General features: G+C 45.3%; 1 protein-coding gene across 2 annotated transcripts in view; it reads right to left on the minus strand.

Annotated features, from left to right (window-relative positions):
- Nucleotides 1-4,192: 4,192 nt before the first annotated feature.
- syde2 (synapse defective 1, Rho GTPase, homolog 2 (C. elegans)) overlaps nucleotides 4,193-25,176 on the minus strand; it is a 38,545-nt gene continuing 17,561 nt past the window's right edge. For both annotated transcript variants that reach the window (XM_019272917.2, XM_019272918.2), the window contains exons 4-8: nucleotides 22,182-23,329; nucleotides 17,471-17,597; nucleotides 10,218-10,399; nucleotides 9,382-9,613; nucleotides 4,193-6,552 (exon numbers count right to left, since the gene is read on the minus strand). In XM_019272917.2, the coding sequence (XP_019128462.2) occupies nucleotides 5,840-6,552; nucleotides 9,382-9,613; nucleotides 10,218-10,399; nucleotides 17,471-17,597; nucleotides 22,182-23,329 (2,402 nt within the window). In that variant the 3' untranslated portion in view covers nucleotides 4,193-5,839. The remainder of the gene's footprint in view (nucleotides 6,553-9,381; nucleotides 9,614-10,217; nucleotides 10,400-17,470; nucleotides 17,598-22,181; nucleotides 23,330-25,176) is intronic.

A 25,176-nucleotide genomic window follows, 5' to 3' on the forward strand; every position in this document is an offset into this window, starting at 1 on the left:
GTCAGAATCTTAAGAGAAAAAAGTCAGAATTTTAAGAAAAAACTGTCAGAATCTTAAGAGAACAAAGTCAGAATTTTAAGAGAAAAAAGTCAGAATTTTAAGAGAAAAAAGTCAGAATCTTAAGAGAAAAAAGTCAGAATTTTAAGAGAAAAACTGCCAGAATCTTAAGAGAAAAAAGTCAGAATTTTAAGAGAAAAAAGTCAGAATTTTAAGAGAAAAAAGTCAGAATCTTAAGAGAAAAAAGTCAGAATTTTAAGAGAAAAACTGTCACAATCTTAAGAGAAAAAAGTCATAATTTTGAGAAAAACTGTCAGAATCTTAAGAGAAAAAAGTCAGAATTTTAAGAGAAAACTGTCAGAATCTTAAGAGATAAAAGTCAGAATTTTAAGAGAAAACTGTCAGAATCTTAAGAGAAAACTGTCAGAATCTTAAGAGAAAAAAGTCAGAATCTTAAGAGAAAAACTGTCAGAATCTTAAGAGAAAAAAGTCAGAATTTTAAGAGAAAAAAGTCAGAATTTTAAGAGAAAAAAGTCAGAATTTTAAGAGAAAACTGTCAGAATCTTAAGAGAAAAAAGTCTGAATTTTAAGAGAGAACTCTCAGAATCTTAAGCGAAAAAAGTTAGAATTTTAAGAGAAAAACTATCAGAATCTTAAGAGAAAAAATCTGAATTTTAAGAGAAAACTGTCAGAATCTTAAGAGAAAAAAGTCAGAATTTTAAGAGAAAAACTGTCAGAATCTTAAGAGAAAAAAGTCAAAATTTTAGGAGAAAAACTGTCAGAATCTTAAGAGAAAAAAGTCAGAATTTTAAGAGAAAAAAGTCAGAATCTTAAGTGAGAACTGTCAGAATCTTAAGAGAAAAAAGTCCGAATTTTAAGAGAAAAACTGTCAGAATCTTAAGAGAAAAAAGTCAGAATTTTAAGAGAACAGCTGTCAGAATCTTAAGAGAAAAAAGTCAGAATTTCAAGAAAAACTGTCAGAATCTTAAGAGAAAAAAGTCAGAATTTTAAGAGAAAAAAGTCAGAATTTTAAGAGAAAAAAGTCAGAATCTTAAGAGAAAAAAGTCAGAATTTTAAGAGAAAAACTGTCAGAATCTTAAGAGAAAAAAGTTAGAATTTTAAGAGAAAACTGTCAGAATCTTAAGAGAAAAAAGTCACAGGTCAGATTCGAACCTCAGCAAGGATTCAGCCTTTGACCATAGGGTGGATGCTCTACTGATTGAGCAACAATTATGACTTCTAAATATTTCCTCAATATTCTGACTTTTTTTTCTCAACTTTCTGATTCTGACATTTTGATGTTTCTCAAATATTTGGCTTCATCTCCACAAAATTCCAGTCTGAATATTAATGGGAGTTTTAATCCAGATAAATGTTTCAGTTGGGATATGAAACAGGGCTGCAGGGTACAGGCAGGTATGTGTACATTCTGTTCCCTGAAGCTTCGTCGTACCCGTTCAAGGCAGCCATAAAAACATGATATGAGCCCACAGTAGTGACATCAAACAAGGCTGAAAACCATTTAGTGCTGAAAGGCTCCAGGCTGCTCTGACTTCTCATGCTAACTGCCAGAGATGTGTATCAACTCAGCTGGAGCATGCTCCTGATTTTAGATCTCATTTTGGAAAATGACGTTTAACTCTTTGACTGCTCCAGGGTCTACCCGAGGTACACGCAGTTCCATAGCTCATAGCTTCTGGTAACGTTTTTTTTGGAGCCACAGTGGCATTTTTACTGGATGGTTACATGCAGCTGCATCCTGGGAATGTCCCTGAAGCTGAAAGTCGGTCTGGGAGATTCCCACAAGCCGACGAGGGCAATTCCCCAACTTATTTATCTGTTTTCTGCTGAGGCTGAGTTTCAATGATCCCACAGCAAAGAGATGAATGTACAAAAAAACCCATAAGAGTCCAGTTTCCTGAAGCTGGGGTCATCTTTTCCCATGCATTTTCAATTAAACAAAGAGGGTGTTTAGAACGGTTTGGGAAAGTGCGGCTGCAGCGTCGAGTCATTTCAGCAAGAGTTGATATGATTACTTGGCCACATGCAGCATACCACATGTTTTTATGTTTTTATGAATGAATTCCAGACCTGTCTGTGTGCGTAGGAGTGAGAAGATGTTAACTGTGCACTAAATATGAACTCCTCTGACTGTAAACTAAATATTTTGGTATGATTTTTTTTAAAGGTTTTTCTTTGTTTAGACAGCTGCATTATCAGATCTGTGAAATCATGTTCTGCTGTTAGTGAAGCTTCAGCTCCAGTCTGTTTCAATGAGCGTTTAAATCTAGGGGGGGTTTGGTTATTCAGTGCATGACATTATGTAAGATTTGTTGTGACAGCTGTACTCGAGTATTTGTTCTGATTACATTACTTATGATCAAAAACTGGCTGCTATGTCTTGTGTTGTTGTCCTTTGCGTTCTGTCCTCCTCTGTCATTATGTCCACAGATGCTGCTGAGCCCGGGTACATTGCCGACTCGCCCTGCTCCGGTTCTGGCACAACACTGGTTCCACTCCCTGTCAACATTCCCCTGATTTAGCACTGTAACCTCCTTTTCTTCTTCTTCCCGGCGGTCGCTCTGAGCTCAGTCTGGTAGCGTCGGCTACAGTTGGCAGCAGGTTCTCCATAAAATATGACCCATTTCCCCAGAAATCAGTGGAATAGTTGTTGGTTACGTAACGTTACAAACTTGGTGGTTTAATGTAGTAATAAATAAGCGAATGTCTCTGAGATGAAAGCTAAATTATATCTGTAGCAGCTGAATCCAAACACCCAATGATGACCAGAAAAAAAGACATGCACAGTCGACATGTGAATGTAAAATAATATACTTTATTATGACCATACATTTTTCAGGATCAATACAAAGCATTGTGTTGTGTTTAGTGATGCTTTCCATGTGACACTTTATCTCCAGAGGACAAAGAGGACAGGTCAGAAAGATTAGCCGTATCGGATGTATAGAAACACACGAAAAATGAAGCTGATATATTCTGTGAAGGAGAGGTGAATGCCAAATGTGTTAAGTTTCTATACAGCAGACATGAAGCCCTGGTTCTTTTTCTTTGTGTGTGTGTGTGTTGGCCAGGGCAGACAGATGGTTTGAAAGGAACCCTGCTGAAAATGACTTTCACCAGACCGACCCAGACTGACAGCAGCAGCCACAGCTTCACCGTGAAGCAGCAGGACCGTGAACAGAGAGTATACGGGAGGGGAGGGGTGTCTGCACCAAACGTCCATCTTACCAGGTACAGTTCATTTGCAAAGCCCAGTCTAATGTTTTTTTCTTAAAACAAGCGTTACATTTTGCACTTTGTCTCGACGTTTGATTAAACATGATCATCTGGTTCACATATTTCTTTAAAAACAAGTGACAATTTGAGATTTTTGGTGCATATCCCTCTATTTATAGCAAACAAAGCATATAATTTGGAAGTGTCCCTGTCAGGTACAGCACCACCGCTGTCCATCCAATCACTGTCTACTCTTTAAGTCCTCTGGAGAAAAATGCAGTTATCTGTCTATTGGAGGAACAGGGTGACAAACAAACGAGCATACATTGCAAAATAAGTCTTTTTTTTTACACATAAATATCAAATACAAAGGCGGATGAGAAAGAGCCTTGTTTATGTCAGTAAAGCTTTTGACCATGCAACGTTCAGTACCTAAAAAAAACACCAAAATTCTTGAACACAGCTTAGTCCACCAGAGACACGAAACAATGTCAAATATATACACAATACAATAAAAATAACAATATCACTTTTTCTGCAAGAGCACGATTTTATCATATATTTTACAGCTAAAGTTGTACCATTAGTCCAGCACATTAAGATGTGTACAGGTAGCTCGAAGGAAAAAAAAAAGCGACTATTACTACAAGTCAACACTACGAGGTCATCAGAAGTATTTAAATACGGCATTGAAATAGAAGCTGTAAAAATAATATACTCCGAATACATTTATATAATTATATACATATACATATAGGTTAAATACTGATCATTCTGAATCCCTGGATTGCTGAAAACGTCCTTTGTCGATTTAGGCAGCTAGCTAAGTCGTACTAACTGAAAGTTGTGCTTCACATTCGGGCTGTGTAATATTTCACGGTTTGTAAAAAAAAAAAAAAAGCTGAGAGAAGCAGAAAAGGTGGTTGGCGGTTTTTAAAAGAATAGTCTGACATCTTTCTTTTTTTTGACGAGCGCTAGGTGAGAAAATTGATACTTTGTTTACCGCGGATACGTCGTACAAGCACGCGGTTTAAACGGACAAGACATAACGCGATAGTTAGTGATGAGCTTTAGAGCTTCTGTAACTTGTTAAGGGGGATTTTTTAAATCTTAAACTAGAGCTAGGCTAGCGGCTTCCCCCGCCGCTTGCAGTTTTTTATGCTAAGCTAAGCTAAGCTAAGCTAAGCTACCTATTAGCTATAGCGTTGATATTCAGCATACACACGTGTGTGGTATCAATCTTCACGTCTAACTCTCAGAAATACAGTTGGACTATTCTTGTAAACCTAAACTGAACACAGAGCCACGTGGAACACATTATTTCTGTTTTTAGATTCCCGTCGAGTGTTATTACCCTTATATCACGCCTGTAGATGGGTGTCTTAACATATCGCACAAATACATTTCAAGCCATATTCTTTCATATTAATCTTTAAGAGGAGGTTTCAGTGGCGGCTTGTTTCTCCCTAGATTCAGTCCACAGTCCATATTTTCTTTATTTGAACTATAATGACAATCTACACTACTGCCTGCCTCGTAAGTGCATTATTGTTGTACAACATTTAGTGTTTCATACCTCAATAGAAAAAAGATCTCTGCTGCCTTAAAAAAAGGAAATCCACCCTCGAACAGAACGTACACGTCGTTCCTCCCGTATTACTCAACACTGTGTTTACAGGAAAACTTAGAAACTCTGGAGTTGAACTAATGTTCTGATCACCGACAGGATTTAATCAGATTTCTTCCACGGCCAAAAGCCTCTGCTGCAGAACCGACAGGAGTTTTTTTTTTGTTTTCTTTGCACATTTTTATTTTAATTTAATTACCAAATTACATATTTTCGTTGGAAGCAGATTCTTCATTGAAGGTCTTAATGCATCCCAGATTTTTTCCCACCGTGGCGTTGATGTGGAAGTGTCCGATGTCCGAGCGGCGCTTTAGAAGCCTGCCAAGAAAACACTTAAGGGGGAAGAACTCTGCAAGCTCTGGGATGTTTTGGTATGAAAGTGGTCAATTTTAAAAAGTGGATAAATATTGTCCGTCAGTAACTTTGCTCTACAGATGTTGGCATCGGTGTCACAGATTGAAAACTTGCCTGAGTAGAACTCTAAAAACACCCAGGGTGGGTCCGTACCTAGAGATTATCTTACGGGATCGAGATCACACGAGCGGAGACGTTTCGTTTCAGGGTGGATTTTCCTCTTGACGTACCACCTTCACACAATTAAGGCACCTTTTTAAACCCCTGAGGGGTCAATGGGTTCTTCTAATAAGAAGAGAAGCAACAATAACAACATGGAACACAGAACCGGACTGAAACAAACCGACGACGACAACATAAAGTAAGACAGTCGACAAAATCATCAGGAAAAATAAAAACATGGAATGTCTATGGGTAAGGTACAAATGCCAGAAGTGCCCCCTTAACATCTCATCTCTTTTTTTTTACAGCAGCACCACGCCGTGCTGCCATGGTGACGTCACGATCTCCATGGAAACACTGTGGCTGTATCCTGAAGCACCTTGATCGGTAAATAAGGTCTTCTCCAAACCTCATCAGGCTTTACAAGTGTGTGTGTGTGTGTGTGTGTGTGTGTGGTAGGAGTCAGTATCCGACGTTGAGCTTGTTCTTGTTGAGCTCTCTCTCCAGGTTTCCTATCAGAGTGTCGATGCTCTCCTGCAGGTCTCTCAGGTTGACCCTGTTGCTCAGCACTGGGCTGATGTCCTGGATCTTCATGTACGCCTGGTAGGTGTGCTCTTTGGGCAGGCGAGGGGGCAGGATGTGGTCACACACCCTCTCCGCCTCCTCCTTGTCCTCTATTGGCTGCCCGTTGCCTGAACTATCACTATCTTCTTGCTTCTCCACCTCCTCCCCTTCCTCCTTTTCCTCCTCCTTCACCGCCTCCTCTCTCGGAGGTTGCTCTGGCTCGGCGGGATCAGGCGATGGGCTCGTGACCTTCTGCCCTTCGTCTTCCTCCGTGTCATCAGGCTTCTCCTGCCCCTCCTCGGCCACCTCGGCATCCTCGGAGGGCACGTCGTCGTAGTCCGCCTCCTCTTTGCTGGGAGGCAGCAGGACGTCAGACGGGAAGTAGCTCTCGCCGCAGCGGCTCCAGTCGCCAGCGTAGCGGTTGCTGGGGCTGTCTAGACGACCCGGTCTGGGCCGCAGGACTCCCGCCATCTCCGCTTCGGAGAGGTTCAGGACCTGGGGGCGTTCCTTTCTCCGCCTTAACGGAGGAGCTGACAGCAGGTCGGATGATGCTGGAGCCAAAGAGGCCGCAGGGGGCGGCTGGGAGGGCGACTCGCCATATGGGTCGACAACTGGAGGAGACACAAAGACGGACTGTTAATCAGATGAACTCGAAGCTGGAAGGGATGTTTCCACATTTTGGGAAACATGTTAATTTGCTTTGTTTGAAAAGATTTGCATGCGAGGATCCAAAAACTCTTTAATGGGTTAGTTCACCTAAATTAGAAGATTTCTCACATACAGATACTTTCAGCTTTAGATTTTGAGATTTTGGACTTTTCCTTTTTTGCCACTGCAGACAAGTAAAAACTCATCGCAGTGTAATTTGTGTGAACTGACCCTTTAAGTCGCCTTCAACATTTAAAAACATGCCTTTTTTTAAAATACATCTTCGATCAGGGCGACAAACGTCTGGATAAACCAGCACTGAGTTCATTAAGGTGTGTGATTTACGACACACAAACATGCCATGCTGTGCTCAAAGTCAGACAAACACATGCTGAAGTCACAGCACACACACACACACTCTGACTTTGATGCCATCCCTCTGTACTGTCTGTTATCAACTGTTCATGAGCGTGTTCATGAGAGAATCTTCTGACTGTGCCACACAGCGAGCACGCCACCACAACCAGCACAGTTACCTGTCTGTCTGTATCTCTGTGTACCTACACTGTGTCCACACCGCTAGCTCTCTCTCTCTCTTACTGGATTGGAAAGGGACAAAAAAAAAAGGTTAAAAGTTTGGTTGGGCTGGAAGTCACGTACGACAACACCGAGTTTCAGTTTGTCTACGTGGGTCTGACAGAGGAGCAGGAGAACTTTTCAAACCTTAAAAAACAAAAACTGAAGCTGAATTATGAAACTCGTCGACTTCGCTCCATTTATCACGAGTGCTGGTCGCTGATGCGGCGTTTCTGTGCAGCTCTCCTGAGGGCTAAAGGCTTTAAGCAATTATCACCTAAAACAAACAGAAATTATCTCCCGGAACGTGTTATTTCATTTCAGACGTGATTCACTGATGACACGATTAGCCGTCAGCACAGAGAAAAGGCAGGAAGTGTGTGTGTGTGTGTGTCAAAATGTGTTTATGTGCTGCACAACAAGATACAAACAAATGCACACGCTCTCCTCTTCTTCCTGTCGGTCTAACATCCGCTCACACCTTCACCCCGTCAGCCTCGACACAAACACGTGTGCTCATGCTCTCTCACACTTCCTGCAAATGCTGTCAGTGGATGTGTGATGTCCTTGCACTTGCTCCCCAAAGACATGCAACACTTGAGGCCTAGCGCAACAATCCCTTAGAGGGTCAGGTATGTGTGTGTGTGTGTGTGTGTGTGTGTGTGTGTGAGGTGTGAAGAGGTGGCTGAAAATACCCCGTAACGATTGTGAAACGTTAGGGTGAAGCTTCAGGGGCTGAGGGCTAAGGTTACGCCTGGAATGTCTTTAATTACAGTCCAGGCGTTCGTGCTCTGTGCCGGGCAGGGAGGCGGGGGCAGAATGGAGATGTCACCGAGGGGTGTAAACAAAAGGTGGAACCTGGACTGAAAGCTGCTGCGTGGAGGTTATTACAGGTCATCACAGGCACTAGCCGGGCCGGGCGTGACATCAGCTGCAGACAGGCTGTGCGGAACAAGTGCAGGCTTCTGCTGAAGATTACAAAGTATTTTCCTCCGGGCCCACTCGACCCCCGTCGGCCTCCGTCATCGTCTACGCGCGCGCTCTGAAATATCTTTCGCATGTTTGTCTTTTGAAATTCCGCACGGCTACCTGCAATTATGGGATTCACAGATGCTGACTTATTCAGTCGCTGCACTTTTCTGCACATGTCGTAAAGGAAGGTGGAGGGTGGAGAGTCTGAGGATGGAGTTAAATTTAGAGGGCAGAGCAGACAGTCACTTCTTCCTCTTCAGACATCAATCAGCAGATCTGGTTAAAGGCTGCAGGTTACGGAGCGACGAGCTCCGAGGAATTCAATCTTTCAGGGACTAAATCAACATTATAACGCGGCATGCCTGGACTGATGACCGTGCATATTTAAAATTGTATAATGGATTTTCAAACGGGCTTTAATGTTAATAACCCGCAGAGGAAAATGCATTTTAACTGAGGTTAGAGCAGGCGAACAGCCAACTGCTACAGTAATAAGGTCGTCCTAATAGCTGGAATCTGTTATTATCTTTTCAGCCTGTGTGTAGGCATCGCGTTTATTTCATTTTCTGAGATTAAGCAACACTTTAATGGCACTAGAGCAGCTCACACGTTGATTAGAACGCAACATTTAAATAACGAAACCACGAAAGGTTAAAAAAATATCTAATTAGTCACTGTGACTGATGCAAATTTCCCCTCGCCTGCGCCTCGTTTCTTTTTTTTTTTTTATTATCCTCGACTCCCTCCTGAATAATCTTCGGGTTCTTTCATATCTCATGCCGAGCAGACAGCTGCAGCTGGCAGAGAACAGCTGTGCAGACAGACAGATGACCTGTCTGAGGGGAAGCCGGGGCCTGGGTATCTGTCCTTGGCTGGAGATTTATCTTAAGACGGGGAGCCACACCTCAAACGTTTGGTTTGCATCAGGGCTTACTGGTCTCGGCCGTGATTGGCTCGGCGTGCCGCGATGAAGAAGTCTGCGGAGAGTTTCATCTGTGAGGAGCCAACAGATGGCGGCCAATGGCTATCAGAGCTGTACTTATGCCAATGGTGGATAACCTCAAGGATCAAAGCAGAGCAGCCCTTTAACAGCCCTTTGTAGAGCTGAACCGCAGAGCTGGCACTCATCTGCAGGCAGAGCTGCAGGCTGGTGCACACACACACACTTACTCATATATATATAACCTGAACCAAAATACCTGCTCGAGCTGTGTGACATAACAAAACACGTCTCAAACAATCACCTGGCCAGAGCTGGAGCAGGTAGTGCAGGACCTCGATGTGCTTCTTGAAGTGCAGCGCGCTCGCCAGCTCCTCGGAGTCGATGAAGACTCGGTTGGTGTGGCAGGACGCATCCTGACGCTGGCTGAGCAGCACGGGGCCGAAACACACCGCCAGGTTCTGACACGTCATCTTGTTCACCTCCTGATAGGACGCCACCAGCTTCAGGTGGTCGAGGAGCCTCCGCAGCGTCATCTGTCACGCGCACGCAAACACAGACGGATAAGACATGTTATTATTATGATTAGTAGGTGGAGTAGTACCGCTCGGCAGCAGCAGGACTACACTCCAGGTTCATTTCATCAAGCTATTTGTGTATTTCTTGGAAGAAATGAAGAAAAATAGATAGATAGATGCAGACGAGGCAATATTATATATAATCCTACATCGGTATCCATTGCTACATATCTTGATATAATATTCATATAGTAATATTTAATATAAATGCCATACTGGAGGCGCTTTTCTTTCTCTTTCACTGATTCTGGTGAAGTTCAGAGCACCGGGGGAGTGTCAGTGTTTGTAAAATTTGCCATTTTTGGACCAATGGTAAGCAACACTGGTGTCGTGCCAGAACAGGAGCTGGGCTCTGTAAGTTTTGATCATAACAAATCCACTCGGAGGCACTACATTGCAAAAATACAGATTTCTACGCAGTGTAGCTTTAATCTGAAAATAGTTAAACGAGTGAAATTACACAGACCTGCCACCACTAATATCTCCTGATGTAATAGTTAAACAGTAGTATTACCATCATGACCATTATTATCTATGCCACAAGTGTGTTTGTTTTCCTCACCCTCTCCACCTCCGGCAGGTTGTCCAGCAGGCTGACGGTGTGCTCCGAGTCGGCCTGGTCGTTCTCGCAGCCCGTCGCTCCGATCCGCAGAGGCCTCATGGCCATGGACTCCAACACGGCCTCGTACAGGTGTTTGGTGATCAGAGGGTAGGGCAGCTCTCGCAGGTAGTCCTTCAGCACTCCTGAAAGCAGAGAGAGAACGCAGAGCATGAGACAGTCTGCTGCAGCAAAGACAGTCAGTGCGTGACAGCGTGAAGTCTCTGCAGCGTAGCTGGGGGTCATCCAGTTTTCCCACACACAGAGCGGCTCGGTACCTGACAGGCCACAAACATTCATTATATGACTAATGAGCTTTATTTCTTCCTCTCGTTTAAATCGACTGAACTCTCGATGTCCCTTTGTTTCCGCGGGGCGATCCTGCAGTGTTTGCAGAGATGCCTGATCGGAGCCGGGACGTGACTGTGCAGCCTGAAGTTGTTGTGCAGGGCAGAAAGGGCGGGCCCGCCCGTTCACACCTGTGACTTCAGCCTCCCACAGCTCAGACAAAAGCTCCAGAAAACATGAAACCCACGCTGTCTGTCTCCACTAAGCCCCTGAAATATCGCTGGCGTGTCTTTTCATCAAAGGCAAAAAGAATAAATACAGAAGAAAAAAGAAAGGCTGCTGGCAGCGTGACAGCTCTTTGTGGTGAGTGTCTGCATGAGGCTGGATCAGTTTTCAGAGACAGCTGGGGGCCGTGTAATCAGCGATATTGGTTCTGCTCCAAACTAATTCACACTGAACGTCAGAAAGGAGTAACAAGAATATCATTTTATGTGACTCGAGGCTTGCTGCCATCAAATTATCAGCAAATAAAGCGCACTGTTTGTCAGACACGCCTGATCAATTTAGCATCACATGCTCCGACAACATTGTCCGACTCGTGGCAGTTTGAAGCAGACAGCTGTGTGGAAGCCTGGATGCAGATGTGGATGGATGTGTCGCCGACGGCGTGGACGTGCGTGATTGGAGAATGATTCAAACGCGTGACTATGACATGAATTTAAAGACTCGAGTTACAAACGGAGTGACGCCCGTCAGCATCAACACATCTTCAATGATCCGACGTAAAGTCATTTAGAAGATCTCGACGGCGGCTGGAGTTCCACAGCTTTGTGTTATCTGATCAGCTGTGAGGCTCAGACATGCACTTCAAGTCAGAGTGAGTCATTTCCTGTCCTCGCTGCTTTGGAGCGTGGTGACTTCCCAAAAGGTTCATTCTCCGCCGAGATGCCAGAGATCTCAGAGACGAGCGCTTGTGCGAACATGCGTAACATGTAACGTCCTGGCTCTGCTTCCTTCTGTTTATGTGCAGCGTTTGCATTTTCTGTTGTGCAGAATTTTTCTTTAGTCGGCACAAAATTGATGTATTCACTCTGTGGATTAATGCAGGGAGCAGTGTGACTGCACATCACATGTGAAAATGATCCAAGCACATGTGCAATACCAGCTTCACACCGAACACCACACGCTTCGTATTCAGCTGAGAGCTGAAGGAATATTTCACACAAACAACTGCTCAGTCCTCCATCACTCAGCTGAGCTTATCAGCATAATATTTGGTCAGAAAATCATCTGTCCAGAGCCAAATGTTATTTTAACACAGGTAACTTCATCATCATGGAGCAGCTGAACAGCTGACTGAATGTTTCAGGGTGATACAGACTTCACACCGCTGACCCTGCACAGTGTTTGTAACAGATTCAGCTGTAAATAGAAGCTCTTACTTTATCACTTCTAAATCTCTGGATTATGTCCCGCACACCCGAGGCCTTCTATTTACAGCAAACTACAATACGACTCAGCGTAAATCCACCGACATCCCTTCAGGCCCGGCGAGGAGAATGGAGGGCGCGACTTAACACGCTCTGTGTTTTTAAGTCTGAGGCTCAAAGCTTCAGTCAGATCCTCGCTGACACCGTGCGTCCATCACACAGAAAAACCTCCAGAAAATACAAGTGGACGGACAAATGTTTGAAAGTTTGGAGGCGATGACACTTAAATTCTCTGTTTTCCTTTCCAGCTTTTGAACGTCGGATTAGAGAGGCTCTAAAAATCAGGGTTACGCCACAAAGTCTCAGATCAGCATCAGGCTCAGCATCTGCATGCTCGACACTCACGTGGAAACTTTAAGTGTTAATTAAACTAATATAATTAAGCAGATATCTGCAGAATTAATCAGATTCCAGACAATCTGAGCTGTGTTTAGAGCTAATTATCAAATATCGAGCTAAATTAGGACACGATAAATATACCTGCTTCATATTAACATGTGAGCATTGTAATCATTTAGTTGCACACGGAGACTTTTAAAATAATTATTTTTTAAATGTAAATAGAAATAAACATTTAATTAAAAGCAGCACAAAGTCGATTTTCACCTTTTGCTACATTTTACAAAGTTTACAAAACTTCTTTGGAAACTGAATCTCTCGGAAAAAAACATCAGAAATATTTGAAAAAGTCTAAATAATAAATAACGTACAGTTTGTTGTCAGCTACCATCCTAACAAAAAAAAAAAACCCAGTCAGCTTCCACTCAACTCGAGATACAACACGTCCTCACACACACACACACACACACACACACACACACACATTCCTGAGGCAGTCAGTGGTTGCTCTGAAGAACTCATCTCCAAACAAACAAGCGCGCTGGCTGTCGTCCGTCAGGCCTCCGGCTCAGGTGAGACCTGCACACTGACAGCTGTAAATCAGACAAACGTCCACGTTCAAACTTCATGAACAGTGACTTTAGACGTGTCCCCTGCGCCCTGAGCTGATGTGTGGCGGCTTGTTTGCATTTTGTCTTCAGCTCTGATTCACATTCTTCTCTAATCGTTTGTCCTCATCGGGGGTTTCGGCTGAAATCCAGCACAGCGGCGATAAGGGGACGCATGAGCACGAGATACATTCCCGCTCCTTAAAGCTGGACGCTGATTTCCAGAACAGATTACGCTTTGTGAAACATCCTCCAGCTTCCTGTTGTCAATCTGCGCTCAGATAATAATAATCAGCTCGTTTCATCGCTGGGAAACAGACGAAGTGAGCCGTGTGTTTTTCTCCTTATCTTTTTGTGTGTGTTTGGTTTGTTATGTGATCGTGCAAATAAAATGCAGAGCGGTAACGTTTGACCTGTTTTGGAAACTCAAGCATGGCAGACTGGACCCGCTGACCTTCCCTGTGCTGTGAGCCGGATCATCCAGACACAACACATTTCACTTCCCGCCTCATGTAACAAAACATCCTCGTTACACCTCGCATCTAATTTATGACTGACTGCTTCACGTGCACGTTTGGGCTCTTTCCATTTCATTAATTTGGAACAAACACCTGTCAGTCAAACTCTCCGTGTGTGTGTACGTGCGTGTGCACACGTGTTTGAATGCGGCCATTCAGGTAAATCATTAGCCTGCTATGAGTCAGTGCTTGTGTTTACTCTTGTGTTTTAGCCCCTGATTCGTGCAGACACACACACACACACACCAACAGGTGTGCTTCCCCTGCAGGTGCTTCACTTTCTTTCACAGCAAAGCTGACAACAAGCACGTGCTGACTGTCGTGTTTAAAGTTGGGGAGGGTGGTTTGGTGTCAAAGCAGCAGAAATATGAACTACACACACATTTATCTCCACCCGTGTGTGTGTGTGTGATTGAGCAGCAGAGTCAAAAAGCAGCAAACAAACAAACCCTCGAATCGACGCTTCATGCACACGGCGGCAGCTAAAAAAGCATCTCGCTCCTCATCAATTCAGACTTTTTCAATGTGTCCAAATGTGCCACCAAACACTACAAGGCACACAATGCACTGGGGCACAGCTCTACCTTTGACCTGTTGTTCAAACAAAGCGGAAGGTCACTCCTCTTGTCAGCGCTGCAGTCAACGCCTCGCCCGGAGAACAAACAGGGGTTTGTTCTCCGTCCGGCCCCCTCCCTGCCGTCCTGCACGCCCCCACAGCACTGAGAGGGGAAGGGGGGGGGTGTGTTTGTGTGTGTGTGTGTGTGTGTGTGTGTGTGTGTGTGTGTGTCGCTGCCTTGTCTGGTAGCATGTTAAACTTTACACTGTGTGTGTTTCTTCAACTTTTCCAACCGCCTCCAAACCCCGTTCACTGAGCGTGGTAAAGTGCGGCGGTGCTCTCGTGCCACATGTGGATTCATCAGAAATATGTCGGCCGACCCGTTTCTGATCCCCGACCTGCAGTTTAAGAAATATTCTGACACCCACGCAGGCCTGCAGCTCTTTGTAAAGTGGTTGCCTGCTTCCCCGGGCCGGCCCAGGGTTCAGCTAATCCCCCATGCGTGAGCCAAATACCATCTGTGTTTGTTCGGCAACAAAGGGGGCACTTGTTAATGACTTTCCATGTCTTCACTGGAGTACTGCCGAGGGTGGGGGGCATAGTAGGGAAGTAGGCTACGGAACAGACGAGTCAGGCAAAGGCAAATTAAAGACCTCAAACTAGGATCAATAACTGCTCTGAGCGTCCAACCAGCAGGACAGAGGACGAATATCTCATCATCAGATCACAAACAGGTCGAGCCGAGTGTTTAATCATTAGTAAAAGTCACCAAAGTGTCTCTGAAACGGTGATTCATTGTGCATCTGTTTCATCCAGTGTAAATAAAGGTTCAAATGCTGATTTAAAGCTTCTGTTGGAAACATCTCGAGGTCACGCCGCTCACGCTGAGTGCCACTTGGCTGCTGACGTCCCAAACGAAGCTGCCAAAAAAGAAATATTTCACTGCCTCGCCTCCGTTCAGGCTGAGTAAAGTAAAGTCTCCTTTAACTGGCAGGAAAGCCTCGGCTGATATCTGATGTCATCCTGAGTTTGTTTTTATCGATTCAAACTACACGAGCACACACAGAGCTGCAGAGAAACATCACTGAACTGTAGCTGCTGTTAGCTCAGTCTGTGAGCTTAGATGTGTTTTGGAACACCGGGAGGAAGAAGAGGAGGCGTTCAGGAGCGTGGCACTGCGGAGTGCATCAACAGGAGCTGTAACCGGGCTCAGCGGCCTCAAAGAGGACGTTGACGAAGAAGAAGAGCGTGTTGCTGACCTTGCCTGCAGATAACAACACGCTGCAGCTGCAGCACAAACTGTCTCTGTGACTGAAGCGTCATACGTGTCCGCAGACAGCGTGACGGACGGATTCATTAAGAGCTGCAGACTCGCAGCGTGTCGCTCGCGTCCATCGCACCTTCCTGCTTCCTTCTGACTGAGCTGTGGTTTGAAACAAAGGCCGCACCGAGCATGTTTTGCAAGCTCTGGATTGAACTCTGATCCCGGATAATCCCTTTCACTACCTCCTCTTTTAAATTAGCCGTGTGACACGCCGGCCCTCTTAGCTCATCCGCTTTTTGCTGTTCGCTCATTAGCCTCTACTCCGACACTGCGGAGTTAATCCAGTACTTTATATTTCAAAGAATCGAACATGAGGCTCATTTTTCTTGAGTTATTCATTAAAATAAGAAGATATTTTTCGAAACACGAGCAATTCAAGTCAAAAACTCTGTAAGAAATGGATGTTTTAAGACCAAACCCATGATTCTATCCCAGATCTTTGCAGCCCACCATCGTCCCCTCACTGCCTCCCTTCCCCCATCTCTCTCTCTGCCCATCTGTAACAGCAACTCGCTTGGTGGGGCAAATTTAGGCAGCGAGCAAAAACCAACAATCCACGCCGGTGCTGGCCCTTTTTTTCTAACCCGTTCAACTGTTAACTGTGTTCTTTGCCCTGCCATGCAAATGCATGTGGATCAAAGCAGGCATGATAGTCGACGCCTATGTGGGGCCTCTTCCAAAAACCAACAGGAGCGCCTACAATGCCCACGGTCTTCCTCTTTTTGTGGGAGAAACAAAAAATCATGACAGAGTCATTTTCTACAACTTTGCCCTCGTCACCACCGTCACCACCACCACCCGCCTCCCTCCTCATCTGTCTGCACTGCTGGAATCATCACTCAATCCGGTGACACGGCTGTTTTTTCGTGACACTAACTCTGGCAGATGAAACTCGCCGTTTCCATTTATGAAAAACCGAAGCTGCAACTCACGGCGACATTTAAACGAGCGGCTGATAAAACGTTGCAGCGTTGCTCGTGCAATAAAAACGACTTCCGCCCGTCACAGAGTTCTTTATATGTGAGGAAGAAAAAAGACTGTGACCAACACAGAGCATGTCTGAACCACAGACCTGAAGGAGAAAGAATGACCTGAATGTACAGCATGGTGTGTGTGTGTGTGTGTGTGTGTGTGTGTGTGTGTGTGTGTGTGTGTGTGTGTGTGGGCCCTTCCCTCAGGCACCGGTCTTTACTGTTAGTTGACTGCTGGAATGCTTTTACTACAAACACACACACACACTCACACACACACACACACGTATGTGTTGACCTATCTGCAGCGGACGCACCGGTTCAGACACGTTAACTGGGGCATATAAACACGACGGTTCAACATGGCGGACTCCAAAAAAGACGACCCACTCTGTCAGAGTTTCTGCAACTTCACTGCTGGGTGCCACTAAACCCTGAACACTGGACCTTTAATCTGCTCCTTTAAGTCTTTGTGTGTTTCGAGTTTCTCTCCTGTTTTCGTTAAAGATTTAGGTCCCGTTACTCTCATTAAACATTTCTAGCATAACGTATAGTTCCTCTGACAGATGTATAAGGGTCATACAAAACATCTCAGAACTCTTTCACAAAATCTTTTTAACTCTTCGTGGCAGAACAACAACTACACAAATGAAAACAATCACATGATTAAATTCATCTGCAACACATTTTAAGAAGTAATTATCAATTGTTTTGTCTTCTTCGATGGAAAACTGGACATATTTAAATGTTTTTTCAGGATAAAAGAAGAAATTTGAGGACGGTGATTCAGGTTCTGGGAACTTTCAAAAGTTTCTGACGTTTTAGGGACCAAACGATGAATCTAAATCTAAAAGCTGCAGCCTTGATCCAGACTCATAGATTTTATTCAGGACTTAACCCGACACAAACCTGAGACACGGCTAATGTTTTGTACACTCTGTGTTATGTAACATCCCAGTGAATCGTGGGTAAGAGTGTACATCAGACCAGAGAGGGACGCCCGCGCTCTTTGGAAAACCCATCTCGTTAAATAACCATTTTCTAATTATACTGAGTGTGTGGAGGTGACCCCGCTGCTTTGTTGGCCGGTCTGATGTTCTCTGTTACCGGCCGATCGGTTTACCTGTGATGACGTTAACGTCCGGGTACGTGTTTTCACACAGCTCCACGGCGTAGCTGTCTCTCTCGAACGCCTCGCGGAGCTCCTTCTTCACGGCCGCAGATCCACACAGACGGTACAGCCCGACCACCTGAAACACACACACAGGTACGGCAGGTAAACAAAGACATTCTATCGATCCACGCCGTGTCTGTGCACTCCAACACCGTGCTGGACAGAAGCCAAGACGACTTCCACAGAGAAACCACGTCTCTGTTTCATCGCAGAAACCGGACTCTGTGATGTCAGTCAGGGAGAGACTCCAAAAGTTTTCAGACGATCTGTGGCGATGCAACTTAAATTTTAAGAATAAACAGGCTTCAGCAATAAAAAATGAATAACTTAACTCACTTAAATGAATAAAAATACAACGGAGCAGCCTCCATATTAATGTGCAAACAATAAAACAAACTAGTAAGAATAATACTGAAGTTTCAGGTAGTAAGAAACATTTACATGTAACACTGCAACCCCGGACTGTGGTGTCTTAGTCCACTGCAAAATATCAACAGAAGATAAAAATCCATCTGACGTCTGCCGACACGTGACGTCTACAAATAAAGACTTTTAATTTCTCCCAAAATAAATATAATCACTGAACCTGCAGCTCGGGGGGCCCCGTCCGTCCCCAGAGCCCACATATAGCAAGAAACGGCCCTGCTGAGCTGTACTGTGCATTATACTACAGAGGAAGATATGTAAATATGTAATCTGACTTTAATGTCGCACGTTAAAAACCTTCAATACGTCCGTGGGTTTTGACCGAAGGAGAACGTGCTCTGTGTTTGGCCAAGCTGTGATAAAAGTGTCACGTCCTTATGACTGAGTGGATAAACTCTGAGCTCCTCTAAAAACCCGGCTGACACCGTGCAATAAAGCTTTAATGTTTCTTTACCTAAGCCTCCAGCGTGTGACCTGAACCAGCTCTGAACAATTTCCTCGAGAAGTCGACATCTGATAGTTTGAAACTCGGCACCACCGCTGAGTGGTCCTCCTTGTTATGTCGGGATTAGGCCTGACTGCAGACATACCATAATTTCTCCTACATGTGTCTGTCTGGTATGTGGCATAGCAGACCGACTGGTGTGGTTGCCCTGGTAACGTGTTAAGTCAGTGGGCTGTGAATGGCGGGTCGGGTCCGGTTCCACACAAACACAAATACACACATTTGTACACACACACTGCTGGCCTTTCCGGGCTCCAGCGTAGGAGCACTATAATGTCTCCTCCCCGCCACAGAAACTATCTGCGACAGCTCTCCTCGTCGAGCCGAGCGCTGCTTTCTAAACCTCACACGAGAGGCAGAGAGGAGGACAGATTAGGCCGGGATTTGGCTTTGTGTGAGAGTAAACAGAAGTCACTGGGCACAATGAACAACAAGTCCATTCAGAAAAAAAAAAGTCTCTCTTTAGGGGGGAGAAGCCGAGCGCAGGCGGGGAACAGCTGTTAGCAAAAAGAGGGCTTGCACTTCTGCCCTGTGGCTGCCCGGCAACACAACAGGCAGCGCTGGCCAAGACCTATAAAGACCTATATGTAGAAGAAACGCTGACACAATGACCACAAAACCAAACGAGTTCCCTCGACAGGAATGTGGATGCTCAGGAGCCGTAGGACCAGTGATGGGATCGGTTTTAGTCCGGGATTAGCTTTGAGACTTTAGAGAAACATGAAAGGAGACGAAGGGAAAGAAAGAAAAGTGTGTTTGAGTGTTCGACCACAGTCAGACCAGCAATCTGTTTGTTTCCTCTCGCCATTCGAACAGAGACGGAAATGATGAAGTGTTCATGACGATGATCCGAGGATGAATACGTGACAGGAGAGCAGACACCGTGAACAAACAGTAGGGTAGCAACTCATGATGATTTTGTGATTCATTTCTTCATTAATCCATTTATATCTCTATATATCTAGCTTTGTCCGATCAGACAAAGATACAACGAAAAACACCAAACACTGACAATCCGTGACGTCTCCAACGATGCACATGCTGAACGCTGTTTTCCAAGCAGCATGTTCATATTCAGGTGTTTCAGGAACCGAGCCATAACTTATCCAGTCATGTCAGATCAATCAAGGACGTTTTTTTTCCTCGTCACGCTGCTGAACAAAGCGAGAAAAGCCAACAGCTTACAAAATGAACATCCAGCAAAGCTCCAGCAGGAATTAAAGACGAGTCACTACATTATATTTTTATAATTACTAATGGAATTAATGAGAAAAGTTATTAAGGGATCCACTGCTGAGAAGCAGAATCAAGCATCCCTCATGCTCGCAGTCATTAAGTCTTCAACTGTAAGACGACTGCTTAATAATTTACTCTGCCGCTGATGAAGCCTGTGAGGAAACAGATTTTAAACTTAGAGCTGCTGGAAAACGACTCCACAAATATCTACAGATATTACCGCAGCTCTGTCGTGTTTTAAGAAAGGTCCATTATGGAACGTTTGCCTAACAGAGACTGATGTTTGAAAGCCCGCGAGCCATCAATGTGGCTGATTCAGTTGATTTTAAAGTCTGTGACATGTCACAACACCTCCATCATGTGCATCTTTTGCTCTCATGTACGGTAATATGTAGCTTTCTGGGACGGATCCTCTTTTTAATGGGCACAGAGTGCTCACATACATAACTCCAGACATTGTCTGCCGTCTTTTCAAAAACACCCACAATCATCCAGAGTCTTAAAAGCTCCGGGAAGCCCTCGGGACACTCATTTCTAAGAGAGGCTCTGAAAAAGAGTCTCCATCAAACCTCCAGATAATCATTTGTTAGAGGCACACTGCTACACGTCTGGCCTTGCGTGCTTTAGTGACATAACCTGAAAATTCCTCCGGGATCTGGTGTCAACCCCGTTCTAACCCCTCCACCGTCTGCCTGCAACCTGGGGGAGCCCTCACACTTGATCTCAGACTGATACCCTGCGCAAAGTCTACTACTCTGTAATGAAAGACGGCGGCAAAAACAGAGACGGGAGAGAGAGTGATTAGAAGAAACGCTGTGAGGAGACAACCCAAAGACAAAGACAAAGACAAGCAGAGATAGGAATCACAATATGGGCAGAGAAAGCAGAGAGAGTTACATAAACAGAAGAAATCTGAGCTCGCAGACTGAAGACGGTTGGGTAAGAGAGAAGCTATGGCCGGGCCGTGAAGAGGGCAGTCAGGTGAGTTTGGCCACAGGGAAGTCTAGACAACTAGACACCAGAGATTAGTGACCTGAGAAGGCAGAGGTCACCTCACACAAGATTTATCACGACCCCTGAAAACATTGCATACTTACACAACCGGTGTCTTTCATTGCATTCATACAAAGAGTGATGCAAGGACGCAGCACGTAAGAACCTCAGACTGTGTTGAAATGATTCGTGGTCGCTCAGTTAATCAGTCATCAAGCAACAATGCCAAATATTCTCTCTGCGGCTTCTCGAATGTGAACTCTGGCTCGGATAAAACAAACCATCTGAAGAGGTCACACTGGGTCAGGTGATCGCTTTCCACATCTGACTGACTCAAAGTTCTACACAACACAACTACCCACAGGTTTCCAAAGTCGTTTTGAAGCTTAAAATCACTGTTGGCCGTCCTGACTCTTCTAGAAATTGGCCGAAATTAATCCTGCATAACTTTAAGCCTTAATATAATGTGAACAGGTGAGTTGTATATAAATTCACCCTCAGTACAGTTGTCATGAACGGGGAAATTAGCTACAGAGACCAAAACTGTTTTTTGTACCAGGCTGTAAACATGTTTATTTCTGCTGTGAAACATGGGGACTTATGGAGACTGACTCACTTCTGGAGCCAGCCTCAGGTGGACGTTAGAGGAACTAATCAATAATCAACAGATTCATGAAAACACTCTTGTCTGAAGCAGCTCGTTATCTACTACCAAGAATTAAACTTTCAATCTCACGTCGGTGAATAAAACTATTTGCTCCCTTTGAAATCGAACACTCCTGCTCGGAGCTCGGCACGCTGCACAAGTGGCCGAGGGCGGGGTTTGATCTGACAGACAGGCCTCCTCGGAGAGGCCCTAATGTTTGCCTGTTGGCCCCCAGGCACCCGCTGCCCCTGGCATGCCCCCCTAGAGTGATCAGTCAGGAACAGTGGCCAGACACTTTTACTGCCGCTGTCTCAACTCTAATTAGGAGAAAACTCCACCGCCTCTCCTTCTCTTTTCTCCGGGCTTCAAAGAGCACATGAAATGTGGAGGTGGGGAGGGGGATAGAACAAGAGGTGGATCACATGATCCGAGGGGGAACACTTCCACTCCACCATCACCACGTCAGCAGCCTCTTTAACTCAGAGTCTGAATAAAAGCAGCCAGTTGCCCCGGGAAGGCTCAGAGACATCATCAATGCGGTAACATCTCTTCTATCTATTCTGCTCTTGCCAGTCATCCGGTGTTATGCGTGGCTGCAGGGCGAGCACTCATCGCACGCCATACTGAGCCAGAAGGAGGCTGTGAAGGTGGGATTCTTTTCTCTGCCTATTCTCTCACTCGCAACAACAACAAAAGCATTATATAATTTTCTTTTCAAATGAATCACGACCTGTTTTCAATAGGACAGACAGGTTTATGTAATCACCTTGACCTGAAATGAATAAATGCATCTGCAGCTAGTTGTTTTTTAAACAGCAGGACCTGGAAAATCTTTGAACCAAACACAGACTCACCTGGCAGCCTCTCTTTTCAATCTCATTAATGCACTTGCTTATAAGCAGCGGCACCATCAGTCCCGTGTTCTCCCTCTCCACCACCCGCCACGCCTCAACGCCAAACACCTGGGGCTCCCTGTCTCCGTCTGGCCCGCCGTCTAGCGAGTTCTGCCACTGCTCCATCAGGCTCAGCTTGACGTAGATCAGCCCCCGCGGCTCCAGCTTCACCGCCAGCTGGTGGCAGCGCGTCACCCGGAAGAGCGCGGGCAGGACCACCGTGCCGTGGCAGCAGACCCGGTTGCGTCTCGGCGTGGGCTCCCAGCTGAACACCACCAGCTTCAGGTGCTGGGCGTTCTCCAGCTCGATGTTGAAGGTGTGGTCCATGTCCAGGAAGGTCGTTCGACACGTGAGGAGAGCGGTTCGTGCTTTGTTAACCGAGTCCACTTGGATGGCGCAGTAGACGTCACGAGAGTCAATGCGTGGAGGTTTGAGGTCCTCTGCGCCATAAAAGTGGAGGCTCATCAGTCCAGAGATGTACTGGCTGCACTTGGGCTGCTCTGTGAAGCTGTAATGACGGAAAGCGTCAATGTCCAGCTCCGTGCCGTTGAGTTTGGAGCCTCCTGAATCCGCCTCCTTGCCTTTACCGCCCTTCCCTTCTGCAGAGCCGTGCTTCCCAGACTTGGCCACCAGCTCAGGCGAGTCGCCATCACTGAGGTAGCCACCTTTACTGGCGGACTTTGAGCTGCCGTTGCTTTTCTTCTTGTTGAAGCTGTGCTGTGTGGACACACTGCTGTCCAAGTGGTAGCGCGAGATCACGTTGCGGCTGGCTTGTCCACCCCCAGATGCAGCTAATCTGGGTGGGCCCGAGGAATGGGGGACGGCCTCCGGCCCACCCCCGTTGTTTCGGGGAGAATGGGCTCTGGGCTCCGACTGACTGCTTCCGTTGTTGCCGTTGCTGCCGTTGCTGCTGCTGCTGCTACTCTGGGTCCCCTTGACGCTGAGTTTCCGGCTGAGCTCCGGAAGCTTCTTCATCTTCATGGAGATCTTCCTTACAGTGCGTGGGGACTTGATCTTGTCTGGGAAGGACCAGTTGATGGAGCTGCTCTTCTTGGTTGGGTTTGGGCTGGAGGGAGGGGAGCTGACCGCATTGGGCAGATCGGGACCATCTACAGAGGAAATAACAGAGCGAGAGAGAAACTGATTAAAAGGGAAGCCTGACGCATTTTCAACATTTTGTGGAGAAGTTTAAACATTTTTACTGCCAAATACTTCGGCAAGAAAAATATTTAGAAAGCGATTTTTGAATTACTCTCAGGAACAAATGTCAGAGGTTCTCAAAGTCCCTGTATCCAAATCACTCCCATGGTTACACGCAACTGTTCAGATGTCACAGACGGGACAGAGGAGACTAAAACCAAAGGCAGATTGTGCAAGAGCCATAATTTACAGTCCCTACACCTTCGTGGCACATCATCAAGTGATAACAACCCAGTAATCCACTGACAGAGATACAGTGAGCAGCCGACGCTTTATAAACAGTCGAGCACTATATGATGCACTTACAGTCTATGTATGTAAACCTAGACAGCCATTTAGATAATTAACAGTTTCAGAGAAGCAGTTTGCTGAAACGGCGCCGATATCAAGAATTCGACTGTTCACGCAGAGTTTCCAGCTCGGCCCCTCCGTCCTTTAAGTGGACTCTATTCAATTAAACACAGAGGAAATTTAAGTGGAATGTCTTTATAGCTGCAGCTCCAGGAAAAACAGCGGTCTATAAGCAAGGAAATGTCTGTCTGGAGACACCAACACGCTTCAGGGCTGAGCTAGAGTTACTCAGTCATTATTCAAGTTGAAAAATATCCATTTGGATTGGACCTCGTAGGCAGTTCTCGCCTAACTAGACGTCTACAACGTGAAATTTCAGGGTCTAGAGTTCTACGCAGGAGTGACAGCCATTGTTTAGTCTACAGGAGCGAGCTGAGGCTTCAGGTTTTATCGTCTTTCAACGGGTCCCTAACCCAACGAGAGCTTTTCTGTGGCCGGGCCATTCATTTTATAATATTTAAAGATGCTGTCATCGATATTTTTTTATATTAACAATGAATCAAATGAATATATGTAAAATGAAAGGAGTCACAGATAGTTAGCAGCTGAGCATTTTGGTGTCTTTCAGCTCATTGTTTTGCAACTTTACCTTTTTGTTTCACCTCTAACCGGATCATAGCTCAGAATTTAGCAGCCACAGACTCAACCGTCGCTGTCATTGTTAATAACCGATACATCTTGTCTAATATCACTGTTAATACACTTTACATACAATCTCCATCCATTTGGATGCCACCTTGTACATCATCACTGCCCTTTCTGCAGTTTTCCACGTCCTAACGACCTTTCTGGCAAGTGAAGAGAAAGAGAAAGAGTTGGAACGCGTCCAGCCTCGATTTGTGTGATCAAAGTGGAATTTGTCAAATTATGGGCATCCTGCTATTCGCCCAACGGGGAAGCTCGAGCCTGCCTCCAACAGAAAAACAGCTATTTTCTACATTCAGTGCTCTTTTAATAAGATTTCCTCCACAGCACGGCTAACCTGACTTTAGAGGGAATACCTCACTGCATGGATCCAAGGGAGATTAAAGCTGGACCACATGACTCTGCAGGGCCTTTTAGACCCGGCCTAAGGTAGTAAACAAGAGAGAAAATTAGCCAAGATGTGAAATTTTTTATTGATTTTGGATTTCTCATTTTAAATATCAAAGATTTTCCTGTTTTCATCAGCTAATTACTTTCTCTGAATGGACAAAAGAGCGATTCTGTGAGAGAGCGAAAAACAGAGCGAAAGATACAAAGTGGAAAGAAGAGAAAGAGAAAGAGTGAGAGAGAGTTTGACCCGGCCAACATCACCAGCTCTATTTTCAGAGGGGACCTGCTGTGCTATTCTGGGGCGAGGGCCTGCGAGTGAAAAGAGGGAGGCAGAGGAGGTGCAACAGGATGGAGAGAAGGGTAAGATGGG

Source organism: Larimichthys crocea, chromosome XVII (genome assembly GCF_000972845.2).
Source record: "Larimichthys crocea isolate SSNF chromosome XVII, L_crocea_2.0, whole genome shotgun sequence".
NCBI lineage: Eukaryota > Metazoa > Chordata > Actinopteri > Sciaenidae > Larimichthys > Larimichthys crocea.